Consider the following 18158-nt stretch of genomic DNA (forward strand, 5'->3'; position numbering starts at 1 on the left):
TCCAAACTACTACTACTTCCCCTCCCCTCCCCCTCCCCCTCTTCTTCTTCTTCTTCTTCTTCTTCTTCTTCTTCTTCTTCTTCTTCTTCTTCTTCTTCTTCTCCTTCTCCTTCTCCTTCTCCTTCTCCTTCTCCTTCTCCTTCTCCTCCTTCTCCTCCTCCTCTTCCTCCTCCTCCTCCTCCTCCTCCTCCTCCTCCTCCTCCTCCTCAGTGCTCAATCTAAGCATCTTCTGGTTGGCATGGAAGATGTATCCAGTTGGCAAACAGAAGATGCCACAGCTATGCCATGGGCTATTCTAGTATATATCATTTTAAACATGCACCTTTATTTTCAGGCTCCAACCCCCCCCCCCCCGTTACCTGAATGCATAAGTTAAGCCTTGATATTTCGGTAGTTCTCCCACTCTTGCTCTTTTGAAGCAGAAGAATTACAGGAGCTGGGCTCATGAATGTATGTTCTGTGTTTCAGATGTCATGGGTGTGTCTGTGTGTGTGTGTGCACTGCCCACCACAAGTACAAAATTCACAGTTCTCTGAAGGGTTTGAACTGGCTTAAAATTCATTTCCTGTGTGTGTGTGTATGTGTGAATTAGCAATAACACTATTTTACAGCACTACAAGATGCCCTGTATCCTGAGCAGAAGTCTGATATCTCCCACATTCTATATGGGTTGCAATTGCAAACTTTGGGGTCTCAAATTTCAGCGGCACCATATGTGCCACCAAAATTCAGCGCCCCCTGCCTCTTGTCTTCCATTCTACAGCACAGTTGCAGCATCTCCCGCAACGCCTCTGAAGCTCTCCGCCCAGTGCAACCAAACCAGTCACACGCCATTAAATCCACTTCTGTAGGTTGCTATGCTATGAGGTGTTGAGCTGCCACCCCTTCTGGGAGATCTGGATCTGGCAACCATCCATGGCATTCCTAGTGCGTTGAAAATCGACTGCTCTAATGTTCGCTGCATTAAGCATTGCATGATGATGGATGCCAGCTTCCTCACCCCAAATCAAAACTTTCAGCAATGAATGATCATTCATGTGATAACTTCACTTTAATTCCCTTGTTCTTCAGGCAGAGGAAGGGGAACCAGAAGTTAACTCCTAACACAGTTTTAAAGACTTAGCTGCAAATAGTTTCCTCTCTGTACAACATAGCTAAGAAAATGGATTACTTAACGTTGGTATAAATGGAAGCCTTCTGCAAAAAACAAACAGTGGTTATTCACAGATATGAAAATAGTTTGACTCTTTGGTTTCCAGGAGATGGTTTGAGGTTACTGTGTTTGTTGGTTTTAAGCCTATCCTATTGTTAGTACACCTCCATCTTGAATTCTCACAGTCTGTTTTGTATAATTCATAAGCCATAACCTCCCTGCTGTCAGAACTCCTGCCTCTTCTCTTCCCACATCTACCAGTCCTCCCCATTATGTACAAAATAGCTCAATGGCACCCGCTGTCGCTACCTATTCTCCTCCTAACTGCTGGCAAAGCAGTTCTTTCCATTGCTCTCTCAGTCCAGGGACTTCCCTTCATCTGCCGTTGGAATGACATCTGCAACAGCTTTTGCAGGGGATGCTGGTTCGAAAAATCTCATGAAATCACAGCATGGATCCTCAATTGCACAGTGGAATTTAAATATATGTTGTAAGGAAAGGGGTTTGTGACTTCGCTGTATGCACCTTTCTCTGGGGTTTTCTTACAGCTGTAATGCGGTACTCTACATGATTAACTTTCCTTGTAAAACCCTGAGTAGGAGTTGTTTTTAAGAGACCTAATAAAAAATACCTTCTGATGGGCTCTTGCTTCTGTGGGCAGGAATTTTATCACAAGGTTTAGCTTTTCGTCCCGTACTCTATGATTGTCGCTTTGGAAACGGCAGCGCTTGTTTAAAACCAAGCAGCGCTTGTATTTTTTTAAAAAAGAAGAAATTGTAAAATGGTTCTTAATCACCTTTAAAGATGTGGAAGATACCAAGGAGAAGATATTATAACCTTCCTCTTGCAATCATCTGTTCTGCTTTGAACATGCTCAGTATGGTCTAGTCTGGTGAGTGTTGTGCTTTTAAACCACAAGGTGCCTGAATTGGACTCTCCCCTCCAGCGACAGTGAAAATCACCTCATACAGTGATGGAGGAAGACTGAGTTATAAATAATAAAATAATAAAATAAAGAAATATTTCTAATTAAATGTGAATGTCTCCCACACTTTCACTTTTCCATGTTCCATGTTCCATATATATACACGGTGTGTGTGTGTGTGTGTGTGTGTGTGTGTGTTCGTTCATTCATTCTCTCATTACAACCCATTAAAAGCAATCATAAATTCTTTAAAAACCTTTAAACCCAATAATAATTTCATAATCTAGGACTGGGTAAGAGGACATGATTGTAAGAGGCTTGCAGTATATGAAACATAGGTTCTCTGTCTGTGAAATAATAAGTTGGTAAATTTAAACTGATGGGAAATGTCCTGCTTTCCATCTCTGATTGCGTTGCAAAGGGTTCCGCATAACCAGTTCCACATAAACTAGCCATCTGCCCTGGCAAAGGAAATGAGCATCTCCGGTGGGTTCTAAAAGTAATCAATAAAGCAAAATATTTAGGAATTTGGATCACGAATAATAATAATAATTTGCCCCACATTGTCCTTCTCCTTCCTCCCCAATAGCATTCCTTTCCACTCTGACCTACCCGCTCTGATGTTCAGCCCCATGGCATTTTTTATTGTGGGGTTAAGACCCACCCATGAAAGAACCACCATGCTCCACTTTGGCAAAATCTCAAAAGTCTTCTATCCTTTTTTGCATAGCTTCCTTGCTTTGAGAGAGCAGGCACCAGGTCTGAAGACTGGCAGTAGGGGAAATGCAAGAGCTTGAGAACTTAACAGTACGGCCGGCATTCATGTGCAGAACTGCAATTTTTGTAAGCTCATCATAGTTGTCCTATGTGTTTTGCTTTTCAGAGTGCGTTTAGTAGAAAGAGGATCCCCTCACAGCTTGCCCCTCATGGAATCGGGAAAGGTAAACGTTTTTGCAACTCTCCATATTTTAAAGAGGCTGATAAATGCTTTAACTTTAAGGTACATGCGTATGTTGGAATGTGGGACCCAATAAAATTAGTGGTCTAGAGAAAGATCAAAAGTGGCAGCTACTTGCCCAGGTGTGAGATCCAGGTGTGGCCATGTGCGCATGCACCTTCAGGCATCACTCAGGTGCCTGGATTTGTGCAATTCACGTTGTGCCAGTAGCAAGCCGTGGGGCACCTGGCCTCTGGTTGGTCTCACAGTTACTGCTTACTGAGAGAGGGAGAGACAACACAGCAGGGAAGCTGGTATGGTACAATGGCACCAGCAGAAAATGTTTCCCGTCAATGTGTTTGCACTGCACTGGCCTTTCCCCCTCATTGCTCCTCCCCCTGCCATTAAGCAGGAGCAATATGACCAACCAAAGATAACATGACAGATGGCACCCCACCATGCCATTGTGCTATCTCCCCACCCCATATTCTTGCATTAGGTGTGATATGATGTTAGCACCATGACCACGGCTCTGGTGACAATGTAGTTTTCCCATTATGGTGGCACTACATATTTTATGAAGTGTGCCTAATATTTCAGCAGTATGAGGTAATATTTGCAGTATATTCCTGGGCTGGAGAGAGACAACGGGTTTCTTTCAGTGAGTGGTGGATGACCAGGGAGTTGGAGACAGTATGGGAAAGACATAGTTTCTTGAGCAGTGTGCACAGCCATCCCATGATTGCCTTTGGTTGCTGGGTTTGCCTTGGGGTTGCTGCTGCTGTTGATATGTGTGGTGGTTTCAGAAATCTACAAAAACTGTTTGAGAGAGAGCCTCAGAAGAGGGGGGGAAATGAACACATACCTGGATGGCTCCGTTGTTTAGAGCATAGTGCTGATAACGCCAAGGTTGCAGGTTCAATTCCCGCAGGAGGTTGGGCAAAGATGATCCTCAGGGTCCCTTCCAATTCTATGATTCTATGTTAAGGCAACAGTGGATCTGCTGGACATCCTTTTGGGGGGGCCCTTTAGAGAGCCTAAGGGCAGGATATAAAGATTTTAAAAGAATTAAATACATACTCCTTTTCAACACTCCTATAGAACTTTTATCTGCCTTTGTCAGATAATAGACCACATCAGACTAGCGACTTGTAGGAACAAGGATTTTAGTGTGAACATTCATTGGAAAAGTGTACGCTAGGAACACTTGATTGGCACCAAATTTGTTTTGTTTTTTAATAATTATTGGTTTAAAATACAAACATAAACATAAAAGATAATTTACAATGGAAACAAAGAAGAAAAGAAAGATTGGCACCAAATTTGGAGTGGCATAATACTTTGCAAACATAGGACTAAGTTTGGTTGGTCTTTCCAGTGGCTGCGCATCTACAAAAAGCATTTGTGGATTGTGCAAATCACTACTGGCAGTTGACTTTGTGAACAGCAGCTGGATTCCAGATGTTTGTCATTCATGAGTGACTGTAAGCAAGCTGTACTTTGTCCACCAGTGTGAAATGTTTCTGTGGGTTTTCATTGTTGATCCTCAAAGCAGGATCTTAGGGGCCATAATATATGTTTGCAGCTTTGCCTGTAAGCAAACAGGGATTCACCATAGGAGCGCAGGAAGCTTACTGCTTTATACAAGGTCGGATCCTTGGTTCATCCAGCTCACAATAGGCTGCACCAATTTGAAGTGGGTCTCCAAGATTTCACTGCAGGGTCTTCCCCAGCTCTTCTTGGAGTTAACAGGGATTGAACCTGGAAACCATGGCTTGTGAAGCATGCGCTAAACCACTGAGCATCCCCATCACTACTGTTGTTGTCAATTATTGTCTTAGATATATAGAAAAAGGTAAGGTGGATTACTTTTGCCACATGATGAAAATACGTTTTGTAATCATACATCCACAAGATTAGCCCCCCCCCCCCCCCCCGGTCACTTACTCACTTGCACGTGCAAAACACAGAATGCAAAGCCTTCTTTCGGAGTTTCTCGAAAGCCTTCAGGAGACAAGAAGAAAAGTTCATAAAACAATATGTACATCATCTGGCTCACGACCAGATATGACTCATTTTGTCTTTCAATAGATTCTCCCTGGAGTCCGCATCATTATTGCTAATCCAGAAACAAAGGGACCCCTGGGAGATTCTCATCTTGGAGAGGTGAGTCACAAGCTGTGCCTCAGTTGGTACTGAATTGCATGAGTTGATTAAAAGCTACCTTCCTTCCCTAACAGCCGCCTTTAATAAGGATGTGACAAATGGCCCGCTCTGGCAGGTATGCATCACACAGCTCCAGGAAGTTTAAACTACCTTGTGCTTTGTCAAAGTTGAGAACTGCTAGTTTCTTCATTCAGATTTTCTTCCTCAAGTTACTCATATTTCAGGCATAATATCAGAAGTTTGTAACAAACCTGGCCAAACCTTCACCTTGCAGAGCTAGTCTTTGCACACATTGTCTCAGTAATGCAAAGCAAAAATTTCATTCATATCTTTAAACTAAAGATTGCATGGAGATATAATTGGCTAGGATCCTTTTATTAGTGGAAAACCTCATGCAATGAGCATTCCAACCTAAGATAAGTGTTGTGTGAGAAAATGGACCCCACATCCAGAAAAAGGCTTTTCCAGGACCCTTTGTGGCCTACATGTATGCAGACTAAGTTAGCTGAACATGCCTTAAGTCCCACTGATTTTCAGTGGAAACCATCAGTGGGATTTAACGAAAGTTCAGCTGATTTAGTCTGAATACAGCTACAGCTTCCCCATGTTTCTCAGACTATAGTGCAACCCCAATAGCTCAGTTGGTAAAGCAGGAGACTCTTAATCTCAGGGTTGTGGGTTTGAGCCCCACTTTGGGTGAAAGATTCCTTGTTTGCAGGGGGTTGGACTTGAAGAACCTTGTGGCCTCTTCCAACTCTACAATTCTATGATTCTGATGCATTGAGGTATTCCATTGTGAGATGTCTTCCATCAGCACTTGTTTGAGAGTTCATGGGAAACTATTGGATTTTCTCCTCCACATGGCGCTTCGGATCCAAGCCATTATCTCTGCCACTAAGCATTGGTGTTGTGGACTCCTGTGCTTTCCCCAGATCTCATTAATACTCCCCACACCATCACTGTCACTCCATCAGGGCTGCTGGGATTGGCGAAAGAAGCACCTGTGTGATCTCAGCTGCCCTTGGGATGGAGCTCTTACATATTCCTGATCTGTCAAACAGCTTTTACTCTGGCTTCCGTCGCCAATAGTGAATGGGTGTTTCAGGGGAGTGCCACAGGTTAATAGATTCTGCCTAACTTGTGCTTTCATGGTTGAATCAGTGGCATATGTAGTACTCTGAGAATGCTTGCTGTGCAAGAATTTATCCTATATGTAGATCCTGTGTGCGAATGGATTATGGAGGCCACTTGCTCTTCAGCAATCTGTGTATCTTTGCTGTTGGCTGGTTTGGATAACTGAGTGGCAGTGAGTACAAAGAAGAAGACTTACACCTTTAACCATGAGTACAAGTGAACGGTTTATACCAGATCCAAGAGTTAGGAATGTGTGGGGCAGCAAGGGCAATAGTGCACATATTTCGTATGTAAGTTGTATTATTTTGTGCAACATAAAAAGTTGGTTGTTTGATTGGCTTTCTGCTCTGTGGAAAAGTTTGAAAATTATAATAAAGGTGATTAACTGATACTTTGCCAATGTGATCCCAACCCCAGAAAGCTAATAACTGGTTATAGGAACGCCACAGAAACTTTATCTCAACCACTGCATGTTAGCAGTGTTTGCCTTGGCAGAACTACTCCTGGGGGTGGTTTTCAGTGGCTAGGCTGGTGCACAGGACTGGATTTTCCTCAGCAAGCTGATGGCTGAGTTGAAGGGCTCCTCTTGTGCTTAATAAAAAAATGCCTGTAGCAGAGAGCACACCAGTGAAAACATAACTTTTTCCTCTCCACCTAGATATGGGTTCATAGTGCTCACAATGCCAGTGGCTACTTCACTATCTATGGTGATGAATCCTTGCAGTCAGATCACTTTAACTCAAGACTTAGTTTTGGAGACACTCAAACTATCTGGGCACGGACTGGCTACTTGGGATTTCTGAGAAGAACAGAGCTCACAGATGCAAGTGGGGGTAAGTTCTCGCACTGCCTTTTATAAATCTGTATGGCATTGAGTGCTTTCAGATCAGGAGTTGCCAACCAATTTGGGCCCATGAGCATATTTGTAAACAGGAGGAACTATTGGGGGCACCTCTCTCACACTGCAACCAAGTTCACATTGCAGTCTATCCTATTGTCTGTAATACAATGCTTCTTTCAAGCCTGATTTCAGTGGGGAAGGGGTTGGGGGGCAGGAGACCCTTGACTTACTGAGCATTTCCTTGCTAGATTTGCATTTCCCACCATGGCTACTCCACCGCAGGAGCTGGGAACATGAGCAGGAGATGCTGTCTTTATTACAGCCAAAGGCCCACAAGCCGACAGGAGACATTTTGCAAACATCTCCTTTGCATCTTTGGGGGATATTTGCCTTGATCTGCATAGAGAAGGCTAAGAACATAGAACATTTCAAAAAGGAAGTCCCCTTGTTTCATACACCCTTTTCTAATCTTCCCTACAATGAGAAGTTTTGCATAGGAAGCTGCCTTTGTGCCATTGGCCTACACTGGTTGGCAGTGGCTCTCCAGGGCTTCAGGTGGAAGTCGTTCCCAGTCCTTTCTGGAGATGCTGCAGATGGAACCACATACAAATTATGATTATTAATAGTATTGTTGTGTTTATGAATGGCTTCCTATGAAAGTATGTGCTCTGCCACTGAGCTGTAGAAGCTGCATGTGTTAATCCCATAGAAAGCAACGCTTTATTTTTCAGCTTAGCTGTCTTGAAGCCAAAACAGAATGGAAATGTATTAAACCCAGGGAGGTGGAACCTCAGGCTTGGGGACTCTCCCCAAGCCATCCTTTCCTCTCTCCCCACCTTCAACTCTCCCTGGCCTTGTTCTGCACCCACCTTCTGTGACCCTGCCTAGCTGCAGTGTCTCCTTGAGTAATACCTGCTGTTTGCCTGGGTGAGGGATGAAGCATGCCGTGTGTGTGGATATCTCTTGACTGCAGCCTACTGTACCAGGGAGAGAGTTGTATATGTTGCTTCACCCACGTTTTCCTCTGTCCACACCTACCACTGTCATCCAGCCCCTGGAAAGTTGCCCAGTTGGGAATGAGGCCCTTGGGAAGGTTTAACTCCATTAAACCGATGGACTTTAAAAACAAAGCTAAATCTTCCAGATAGTGTTGATGCAGCTGTCTTTGCCTTGCACAGGTGATTTAACGCCTCATATAAATGATTTCTCCCCTCTCTTTCTCTCTTGAACCAGAGCGACATGATGCACTTTATGTGGTAGGTGCACTAGATGAAGCCATGGAACTGCGAGGAATGAGGTATCACCCCATAGATATCGAGACGTCTGTAATTAGAGCACACAAGAGCATTACAGAATGGTAAGTATGTTGTCGTTTTGGCCAATCGTCGTCATTTTGGCATGTTCGGTAGCAGGAAGAAGAGGGAAATCCCTGATCTGCATGTTTAGGAGTTGCGAGAAGAATCTTGATATAGTTTGGGGGCTGTGCTTTGTAAGTAAGAGGAAAAGCTTAAAATATGTATACAGTGGCTCTAAGATCGGGAACCAAATGGCAAACATAATACATTCTGGCTTTTCTACTGCAAAAAAAAAACACCAAAGAGGGTTTTGGGCAATTAATCAGGTTTATAATGGCCTCAGCTTTTGTGGATTGGAGTCCACTTCATCACAAAAATGAAGTGTTTTCCTCAGATGTCAAGTATATATACACACATAGTTGTAGAGAAACAAACGTAAGCAGTGGGGTCAGAGGAAAATGAAATTCTGACTGTGAGAATAATTACATCAAATGTACACAAAATGACTGTTTGCAAAGCAGTGTTGGTGGTTCTATGTCCTTGTTGCCTGTTTTATCACAAGCTCTGCTTTCTGAACGGCCGCTGTGCTTATTTTGCATACATTTCAGCTTTAATGTCGAAGGCACAGCAAATATCTTGTTTGCTACCTCCCTTCCACAGGACCATTTGCCTGCCACAAAAGTTCATCTAAAGCAGGGGTAGCCAATGGGCTGCCCTCCAGATGCTGTTGGACTGCAAGTCACATCATCCTTCACCATTGGCCATGCTATCTGGGGCTGGTGGGAGTTAGAGTCTAATAATGTTTGGAGAGCACCATGTTGGCTGCCCCAAATCTAAGGCCCTGATCCTGCCCTCGTGGTCCACTTTCTGTTTAAATCAGGCACCCCCAAACTGCGGCCCTCCAGATGTTTTGGCCTACAACTCCCATGATGATCCCTAGCTAACAGGACCAGTGGTCAGGGAAGATGGGAATTGTAGTCCAAAACATCTGGAGGGCCGAAGTTTGGGGATGCTTGGTTTAAATAGTCGAGTTACCAATCTGAGCCTTGGAAAGCACAAACTGCTGAAAGAGGCCAAAGGCAAGGGACATTCCTCCCCCAACCTCCTCCTCCTGGTCTGTATTTTTCAAGCGTAGGGGGGAAATAACCACCCTCACCACCTCATGATAAAAGGGGGCTCAAGTGCTTTGCCCTCAAAAGCCCCCAACGGCACCTTTGCACCCAACCGCATTGGCAGTCCCAAGGATTAAAGGAATTGTTGGGCATTGACAGTGGAACCACTGAACGATACGTTTTAAGGTGATGTGATTTTCCTACTTGCATTTCAGTGCGGTGTTTACCTGGACAAACTTGTTGGTCGTTGTTGTTGAGCTGGATGGATCCGAGCAAGAAGCCTTAGACCTGGTTCCTTTGGTCACCAATGTAGTCCTGGAGGAGCATTACCTGATTGTAGGGGTGGTGGTTGTGGTGGACGTTGGTGTAATTCCTATCAACTCCCGTGGAGAGAAACAGCGTATGCACCTACGAGATGGATTTTTGGCGGACCAACTAGATCCCATCTATGTGGCCTACAACATGTAGTCTGGTATCTATTAAGGCTTCCATGGACTGTACTCTAGATGTATAAACAAATTTTTTTGGACGTCCACTAAACGATGTGCTGACAAGAATACGGCGCCACTCTTCAGAACGGAACTGTTTCTATTAGGACTTTTTGACGCGCTCGTTATTGGCAGGACATAAAATGTGAAACGTGTTTCTTTTACCACTACATTTTAGCACAGAAGGACTTTGGGGTACTGCCTTCAGTTTGTTGGAAAGCCCATTATTAGACTTTTTAAAAAAGATTATTTTTTGCTTATTGGGATGATACTGCTTTCTGAGTAATATGGCTTTGTATTTTATGTTATACTGAAGTAGCTAATTTTTCTTCTTCTTTTTTTTAAAATCTGCCCTTCAAGTGGATATTTTTAAACAGCTCGTTTTATGACTGAATTGTTTTGGTTTGCTTGTTTTTAAATGTCCATAAAAACCTTTTCCAATATGAATCCATTACTAATTTTAAGCCATTTTCTATCCCATTGTCTTAGGAAACTACATTGTGGTACGAGGAAAATACCCAAAACAGCACCTTCTCAAATTAGAGTTTTAACAGCTTTCTCTTCTAGAAATGCTGAAAATGCAAAGGCAAAAAGAGCCTTTGATTATTAGTGTTAGAATGAACAGAAATTTATAAATAAGGTGTATTTCGGCAATGAGCTTGCAGATATCTTTGTACTAAACTAAAAAGATAAAATAAGTTAACTACTTCTGTAATTATGTACAAAACCTTTAATTTATTTTGATCTCTTTAGAAGTATAAAAGAGAAACATTCAAGAATATTAAGCTCTTGTAATGTTTGCTAATATAAAAACAAAGGGGTTGTATTATCTTGAGTGGATAGTATCACATCAAATATATATATATGAAATATAAATTCACTAATGACAAAAAAAGATTTTAAAGTTTTAAAAGGATGCAGTACTCATCACTTGCATGGTGTCTCTTTTCCCACTGTAGATAATCGAACATTATTCACAAACTTCGAGGAAAAACCGGTCCTGGATTGCTAAGTATCCCTGTCTAAAAAAAACCCCAGAATCTCCCAGATACCAGCAAGCGAAACCATTCTGCTACCTTTAAAGGCAGAGAGTTAAACGTTGAAGGTCGCAATCCTTTGCCACGCCTGCACAGAGGGCAGGACATAGAGTGGTTCCCGTAGCCGTGCTGGAATAAATTTCTGCACCTTGCTCTCTCTTCCAAGCCTGCTTCTCCGTAAGGCCACTGAATTGCCACTCTGCTGCCCTTGGCCCCTAATTTGCTTCCAGCACTCTGTCGCTCACCCTTCCGTAGTCCCTGGCTCTTCTCCAGCCCCCTGTGTGCTCTAGGAGCCTGGAGAAGAGGAGGAGGAGGAGGAGGAGCAATGCTGGAGAGGGAGGAAGAGCCTCGGCTTCAACCCAGGAAGCCTTGGAAGAGTCCAGCCGGCACGTTGGCAGAGACCAAGACAGGGTTCCCGCAAGAGCCATTCCACCTCCTGCTCTCTGTGCATGCAATGTGGTAGGATTTGCTGGTGGCCAAAGACTCTTCAACAGTGCACTACGAAGGATTCTCTTATTTGCCGCAGAGGTGACAAATATCTGTGCAGGCACGTATGTCCATACACTTCTTAGACGTTAGAAAAGGCAGGTTTGAAGAATTATCACTGTTTTTCTTAGCTGCATAACATTGTTGCACAATATTGGTCATTGTCCTTTCTTTTTTAAGTTTGTGGGAGTTTTGTTAATTTTTTTTTGGTAAGGACGATTTTCTTCTTGTTTTTGTTTTGTTTTTGGTGGTCATTTTGCACAAGAGTTATGCTTTTGTTCATCTGTTTGCCTTCCTGCTGCCCTCTGTCTAGGTTGGGCGAGGGGAGGGTGGCAATCCATCCACTTCACACTTTGTAGAAAGCTGTTGTTTTTCGATACTCTTTCTCTTAATAACGCGTTTGTTATTGGAGAGTAGCTGAAAAGCCGCTCTAAACTATTTGGCACAGCCTGGTGGATCTGCTAACATGTCCTTATGCCAAACAGAGGAACTGATACTGGTGTTGCAGGTAATCCCATCTCTCGGTTCCAAAGGGAATCTGCCAATTGGGGAAGAACAGGAACGCATGGATCACAGCTGCCTTTTATTTTCTTTCTAATTTCACTGTCTTTGGATAAATGGACTTGTCAATCTCTTAATTATTTAATTGTTTTCCTCCCCCCGTTTTTTTGTTTCTTTCTTCTTCTTCTTTTTGAAGTGCATATTTTGGTTTGTTCCAGCGTAGCCTGGCTGACCTGTGTCTGATTTTTGAGGGTGAACATTAAACAGCAGCAGTCCAAGAATGCTTTTTAAATGGTTTGAAATAATGTTAACTTGCTGGCAGAATATGCATGACTAAGACGGAGGCAGGACTGAAGCTACAAGACCTTTATATAACATGTATAAGGGATTTTTTTTTGTCTACCTTTGCAGATTTCATTTGGTTCTGAAGAGAAGACCCCAAATTCATTTTTTTCCCATTTTTTATTTTTGCAGGGGTGGGAGGGTCCTTAAAGATGAGGGATGGTTTTTAGTCTGCATGCAGAATACAGAGCATCTCACCATGGCAAAACTTTTTTTTTGGTGTGTGTGTGTTAATTTTCAGTTGCCCCCCTTTTTTTCTTTTTTTCTTTGCCCTGTGAATATTTCTACCCATGCTCCGAAGACCAACCCTGAAGCATTCTGTCAAAGTATGGGGTTTTTTTGTCCCCTAAAATAATATATATATTTTTCTGTTTGAAATGTCAAGTTGCTGTAAGGTTCAGACAAGCCGTTGACTGATTATGAGCATAATTACAGTGTATGAACTAACTTGTGATGATGTCCTTGCTATTGCTGATCTCAGTGCTGCAAAACACAAATTTAGCTGTCATTTTATTAAAGCATCACTTCTAACCTTCACCAAGTCAACTTTCCACTCCTGGGGAAGGGGACAAAGGACTCCAATGCAGTCGTACGACACAGTTAATAACTGATCTCTTCTGCAACCTGCCATCTGTGGTTGTTTAAATTCTCAAGCTTAGGACAGTAAATGACGATGAACTGAATTCCTAGTTTTGTCGTGCAAGATAAGGGGAAAGAAACACACGTACCATCAGATCCAGCAATAAAGAAGGATTGTTCTGTATTAGAAACTGTACTGTAGATAAACCATTCATGAGAATGTATAAAATGTTTGTCTTGTGACCTTGTGCTTTTGAAGTCAGACAAAAACCATGTAGTCAACCTGATGCACATGCGCACTAAAATAAAAAAGAAAGGAAGAAAGAGGGTCCACAATGAACATTTAAACACGAAAACTAATCAAACAGGAGCAGATTCCTCATGGTGCTTGTTTATTATATATATTTAATCCTGCTTGACACTTTACCCAAGGGAAGACTGTCCCTTTTATCAGTTGAATGTTAGCAGCGTTATTTCATAGAGTGTGGTGACTGGTTAGAGAAATTCATGTAACTCAGCCAATCACAGTTTCAAACGAAAATTTTTATGTGCAAACAAACAGCAACCTTCTTGTATGTTAAACCACCAGTACGCTTTGTACATCTGTGATAACGCCTGTTTTATATTCAAATGAACAAATAAAAGCTTTTATTTTTGTTGCTCTGAAAAGATCAGGTTTTTTTATATATATAAAGGGGGGGGGGAAGCTGAGGTTTTTAAAGGAGATTTTCCAGAGCTTTGGGCCCCACCTAACACTTTGGTGAAAGAAAATGGTTTTATTTTTTATTGACTTGGGATCATTGCATATGCCACAGAATAGAAAATACTCAACATGGATCTGGAGCTAACTTAAGCCGTATTCAGGCGCTCTTATATAACTCTGTTGAAGCAATTTGTCCCTCTCTTTGGCATCTCCAATTCTGACCTTCCTGCAGTGATCAAGGAGGTATAACACAAAGCCTCCTCTCGATCCAGGACTGTGTTAATGTGTAGAACAGGTGTAAACGCTTAGAATCTGGTTTCAGACACATTCCCATCCAACACAGGGGTTAAATGGACATGGACATGGGATGTTGGGAATGGGGGCCAGCATGTGCCCCCCCCAGCTCCCCATACCAATTGTTTCACCAGAGGGGAGAAGCAAGGAAAATTGGGGAGTGAGTTGGCTAGCACTCAGAGAGAGAGAAAATTGCCTTCCGTGAAACTTATGTTTTGACTTCTGTGAAATTGGTGTTCTGTTGAGTGTAGAAAACTCTGGGTTTAAAGGAGTGTGTTTTGGGGCTCAGACCTCACCTCTGACTTATGCTTGGTTTATTGGGCCTAGTTATTTGTGCCTCAGACTGACCAATTTGCCTCCTGCGCAATGGGTGTTTTGTGACTGGCCGCAGCCACAAAGGCAGCCATTTTGTGAATGGGTTTCTCCCCTTATGGCAGCCATTTTTTGATGGCACCCACAAGCGTTCTCAAAATGTGCCTCTCAGTTCTAAAGAGAAAGGGATCTTTGCTGAAGAAGCAACATTCCTTGGTGGTTATCCATTGCAAATAAAAATCAGCAGTGATGAGTGCTCTTAGTAATGTTGGGGGATAACTTGAAAATGATTGGTATATCATATTTTGGCTGGAATGCAGTAATATTTAATATGTGTTAGTTGGCTGATATGTAATGGAATCTTAAAAATTCTGATACTATTTGATTGATAACATGCAATTGTATCAGGCAGCATTCGCTCAAGAACATGCAGTGGTAATATTTTGGCTGTCGACAGCTTATGAAAGACCGCTCAAAATGAAACTAATGTGAAGTCAGAAATTCCAAAGCATATGGATTTGGAGGTAAGACTACTTTACATCTTCTTTTCATATAAAAAAAACATATCCTCATTTATAATCTTAAATTTTTTGGAAGGAATGTGTGGGGCACAAATTGAGAGGATCATTAACTGCTACAGAAACGACAGCAACAGAAATATCCAAGAAGAAGAAAAATATGGCAGCATGATCAATAGTCCCAAGGAAATGGAGGGAATTTCATTGGGTGTAGCTTGGTATACAAATGTAGTTTAGCTCCTTCACAAGTATTAAAGGTGCAGGAGTCCCTACCTCTTTTTGTATCTCACCACCCTACAAAGGCAGTAATCTAAATTTCATTATACCATGGCCCTGGCGCAGCTTTAATTGTTGTTTAGTCATTTAGTCGTGTCTGACTCTTCGTGACCCCATGGACCATAGCATGCCAGACACTCCTGTCTTCCACTGCCTCCCGCAGTTTGGTCAAACTCATGTTGGTAGCTTCAAGAACACTGTCCAACCATCTCGTCCTCTGATGTCCCCTTCTCCTAGTGCCTTCAATCTTTCCCAACATCAGGGTCTTTTCCAAGGATTCTTCTCTTCTCATGAGGTGGCCAAAGTATTGGAGCCTCAGCTTCAGGATCTGTCCTTCCAGTGAGTACTCAGGGCTGATTTCCTTCAGAATGGATAGGTTTGATCTTCTAGCAGTCCATGGGACTCTCAAGAGCTTTAATTCGGCATAAGTTAATTAGCGTTATTTAATAGTTGTACAAGAATATAGATAGGGGTGGGCACGTTAGATTGTGTATCCAATTCAAAGCAATGTAGTACAGATTGACTGTGATGTCGTTTGGATGCACATCCAATTCAAACCATTCAGACCGGTACTGAATCCAGCAAGTATCAGCCAGGGCAGATGTTACATTAAAAAGGATCTTCCATTTATTTTGCATTTGCAATGGAAGTGGGTAAACAGGGAAGAACATTACATTTCTCCCAGAGAGTACTTGAAATATACTCTCAAGGCTTAGCTGGAAGCAACAGATGTCTGAACTAGCTCTGCTAAGGGCAGCGCCGGCCCACCCATGAGGCAACTGCCTCGGGTGGCGGCATCCACAGGGGCAGCGGATCCGTCCTCCAAGGAATGAATTGGCCCCTGCTGCTGCCACTGCATGCATGCTCCTCAGAGGCAGGATCTGCCTCCTCGGCACCCCACCATGCTGTCCCTACAGTGGCCTCTCAGCAAATAGGAAGGGCAGCTAGTCTCCTCCCACCCTAGCGGGTAAATTGTGGGGGCTGCCCTGTGGGGTCTCCTGGGCTCTGCACCTGACCAGTGTGGTTCAGAACAGGCCCCTTCCCTTCCACCTGCAACAGCTTTTGATTTCACCCATCAGGTAAGGTTGATTTGACCCCCCCCTCTTGTTTCTTCCATCTTCCAAGGTGGGGAGCAATTTTGTGGTTCTCAGGTGCCAAAATGTCTTGGGCTGGCCCTGGTGTATGTTTTCCTAGCTGTTTCCTTGTGCTTTAAATATGCCAAAGGACATGGCATTTGTATCTGGGATTTGTATATCATACGGCCTCCATTCCCCCTTTATTGCAAGGGCACCTCTATGCTGACCCAAGGCGATATGCAACTCTGGTGTGGAGTCTCTCCACCAAGTTGGTAGAGACCACACAACAGCTGTTAGCTGCCCGCATGTGGTGCTCCTACCTCAAGCCTTGTTTTTGACAGTTTCCAGAGGGACACATAAATTAGAATTGGCCCTGAACAGAGAGAATAGTTTCATTTAAGCCAAGGACCACGTGATGGTCAGCTTAGCAAACACGAGATTGCCCTCCAGTGGTCGCAAGCATCCACTGCATCCTTCGTCCGCACCTGTAAGATTGGTGACCAGATACAATTTTGTGAATAAGGTGCAGCACGATGAACTTAAGGCTGCTATGAACTGCAATAAAGAAATACAGGAAAGAGGGACATCCCCCCTCCCCACCCTCCCACCCCGGTCATGGGACAAGCTTTTTAAATGTACTGACAAATGCGATATCATTCAAGGATGTTTTGCACGTGGTTGCTGTGTTTCTCCGAAAATAAGACACCGTCTTATATTTATTTTTCCTCAAAAAACAACAACACTATGGCTTGTTTTCAGGGGATGTCTTATTTTTCCCCTCCTCCTCCTCCTGCCACAGCCGGCATTGCTGCTACGCCTATCACTATGTCTTATTTTCGGGGTATGGCTTATATTCCTTGAATGCTTAAAAATCCTGCTATGGCTTATTTTATGACTACGTCTTAAAATAGGGGAAACTGGGTTATATTATTTGTGATCTTACAGACTGGGGGTGGCCGGCTTCTTAAAGTGTGGTGTTGTGAATGTTTGAAGCAAGAAGTTGGGGGTTCAACGTGCTAATAAAGTGCTAAGGAACATTTTGTGAGACTAGTAAGCAAAGCAAGCGTGTAAGATGGAATATAGGAAAAAGGAAAAACCTTTAAAACTCCATGAATAGCAAATAATTAAAGTGAAATGCTAGAGGCATAGCTGCCAAGTTATCCCTTTTTTTAAGGGATTTTCCCTTATGCTGAATAGGCTTCCTCGCGAGAAAAGGGAAAACTTGGCAGCTATGGCTAGAGGATGCTAGTACAGGGCAAGGGTTGGATAGATCAGCTTGTGTCAAGTCTCCATGTGTTTCTTCATAATCCACTTCTGCGCCAATCCGCAATTTTTAAATAAACTTCAGTACAAAAATTAGTTAAATATGTACTGAATTGAAAAACAGATACTGAAACACATACTTTATCTCATTGTACATGCTTCTAAACATATTTTATCCAGGGGGCGTGTTTAGGGAGAAGTATAGACAGCCACTGAAGAATCTGATTTCTTAAATTTGAAAGAGCTTTATTCCAAAATGCTTCTAGAAAGAAAGAAGAAAGCTATTGGTAGAAAGATGAATGTGGCTCTCCAAAAGAGTTATGGCATTTCTCCCTCCCAGGCTGTAGCTGCTGCCCTGTTCAGTCACCTTGGGCTCCCCAAACAATTATTGTTTGTCCTGGTGATTTAAGAGGAGACCTACTGAGCAAAACCCTTCACAGCGAGCTCTTTATGTAATTTGACAACGAAGCCTCCTTTTGAAATGAGCACGGGGGATTTCGACTCGCCTTGTGACTCCCTTTCAAAGGGGCCCTTTCTTGCTCTTCTCTTGCTTGGCCATCAAAGGTTGCGAAGGGAAAAGGGGGTCTGTTGTGCCCTCAGGCACCAAAGGCAGACAAGAGGACACAGATTATGGAAGCCAGCCTTCCCCATTTTGGTGCCTGTAGCTCAGCAGGGCACACATGTTGGACGTGCTAGAGGTTTTGGTCCAATTCGCTCCTT

At 43.1% G+C, this 18158-nt stretch overlaps 1 protein-coding gene across 5 annotated transcripts in view; it reads left to right on the forward strand.

Annotated features, from left to right (window-relative positions):
• The window catches only part of DIP2C (DIP2 acetate--CoA ligase C (putative)), a 306453-nt gene extending 292788 nt beyond the window's left edge, over nt 1-13665 (forward strand). For all 5 annotated transcript variants that reach the window (XM_035128997.3, XM_035129000.3, XM_035129001.3 and 2 more), the window contains 5 exons: nt 2962-3019; nt 5107-5181; nt 6974-7148; nt 8390-8513; nt 9779-13665. In XM_035128997.3, coding sequence (XP_034984888.1) covers nt 2962-3019; nt 5107-5181; nt 6974-7148; nt 8390-8513; nt 9779-10031 — 685 coding nt within the window. In that variant the 3' untranslated portion in view covers nt 10032-13665. The remainder of the gene's footprint in view (nt 1-2961; nt 3020-5106; nt 5182-6973; nt 7149-8389; nt 8514-9778) is intronic.
• Nucleotides 13666-18158: the final 4493 nt, after the last annotated feature.

Source organism: Zootoca vivipara, chromosome 11, assembly GCF_965207765.1.
Source record: "Zootoca vivipara chromosome 11, rZooViv2.hap1.1, whole genome shotgun sequence".
In the NCBI taxonomy this organism is placed as follows: Eukaryota; Metazoa; Chordata; class Lepidosauria; order Squamata; family Lacertidae; genus Zootoca; species Zootoca vivipara.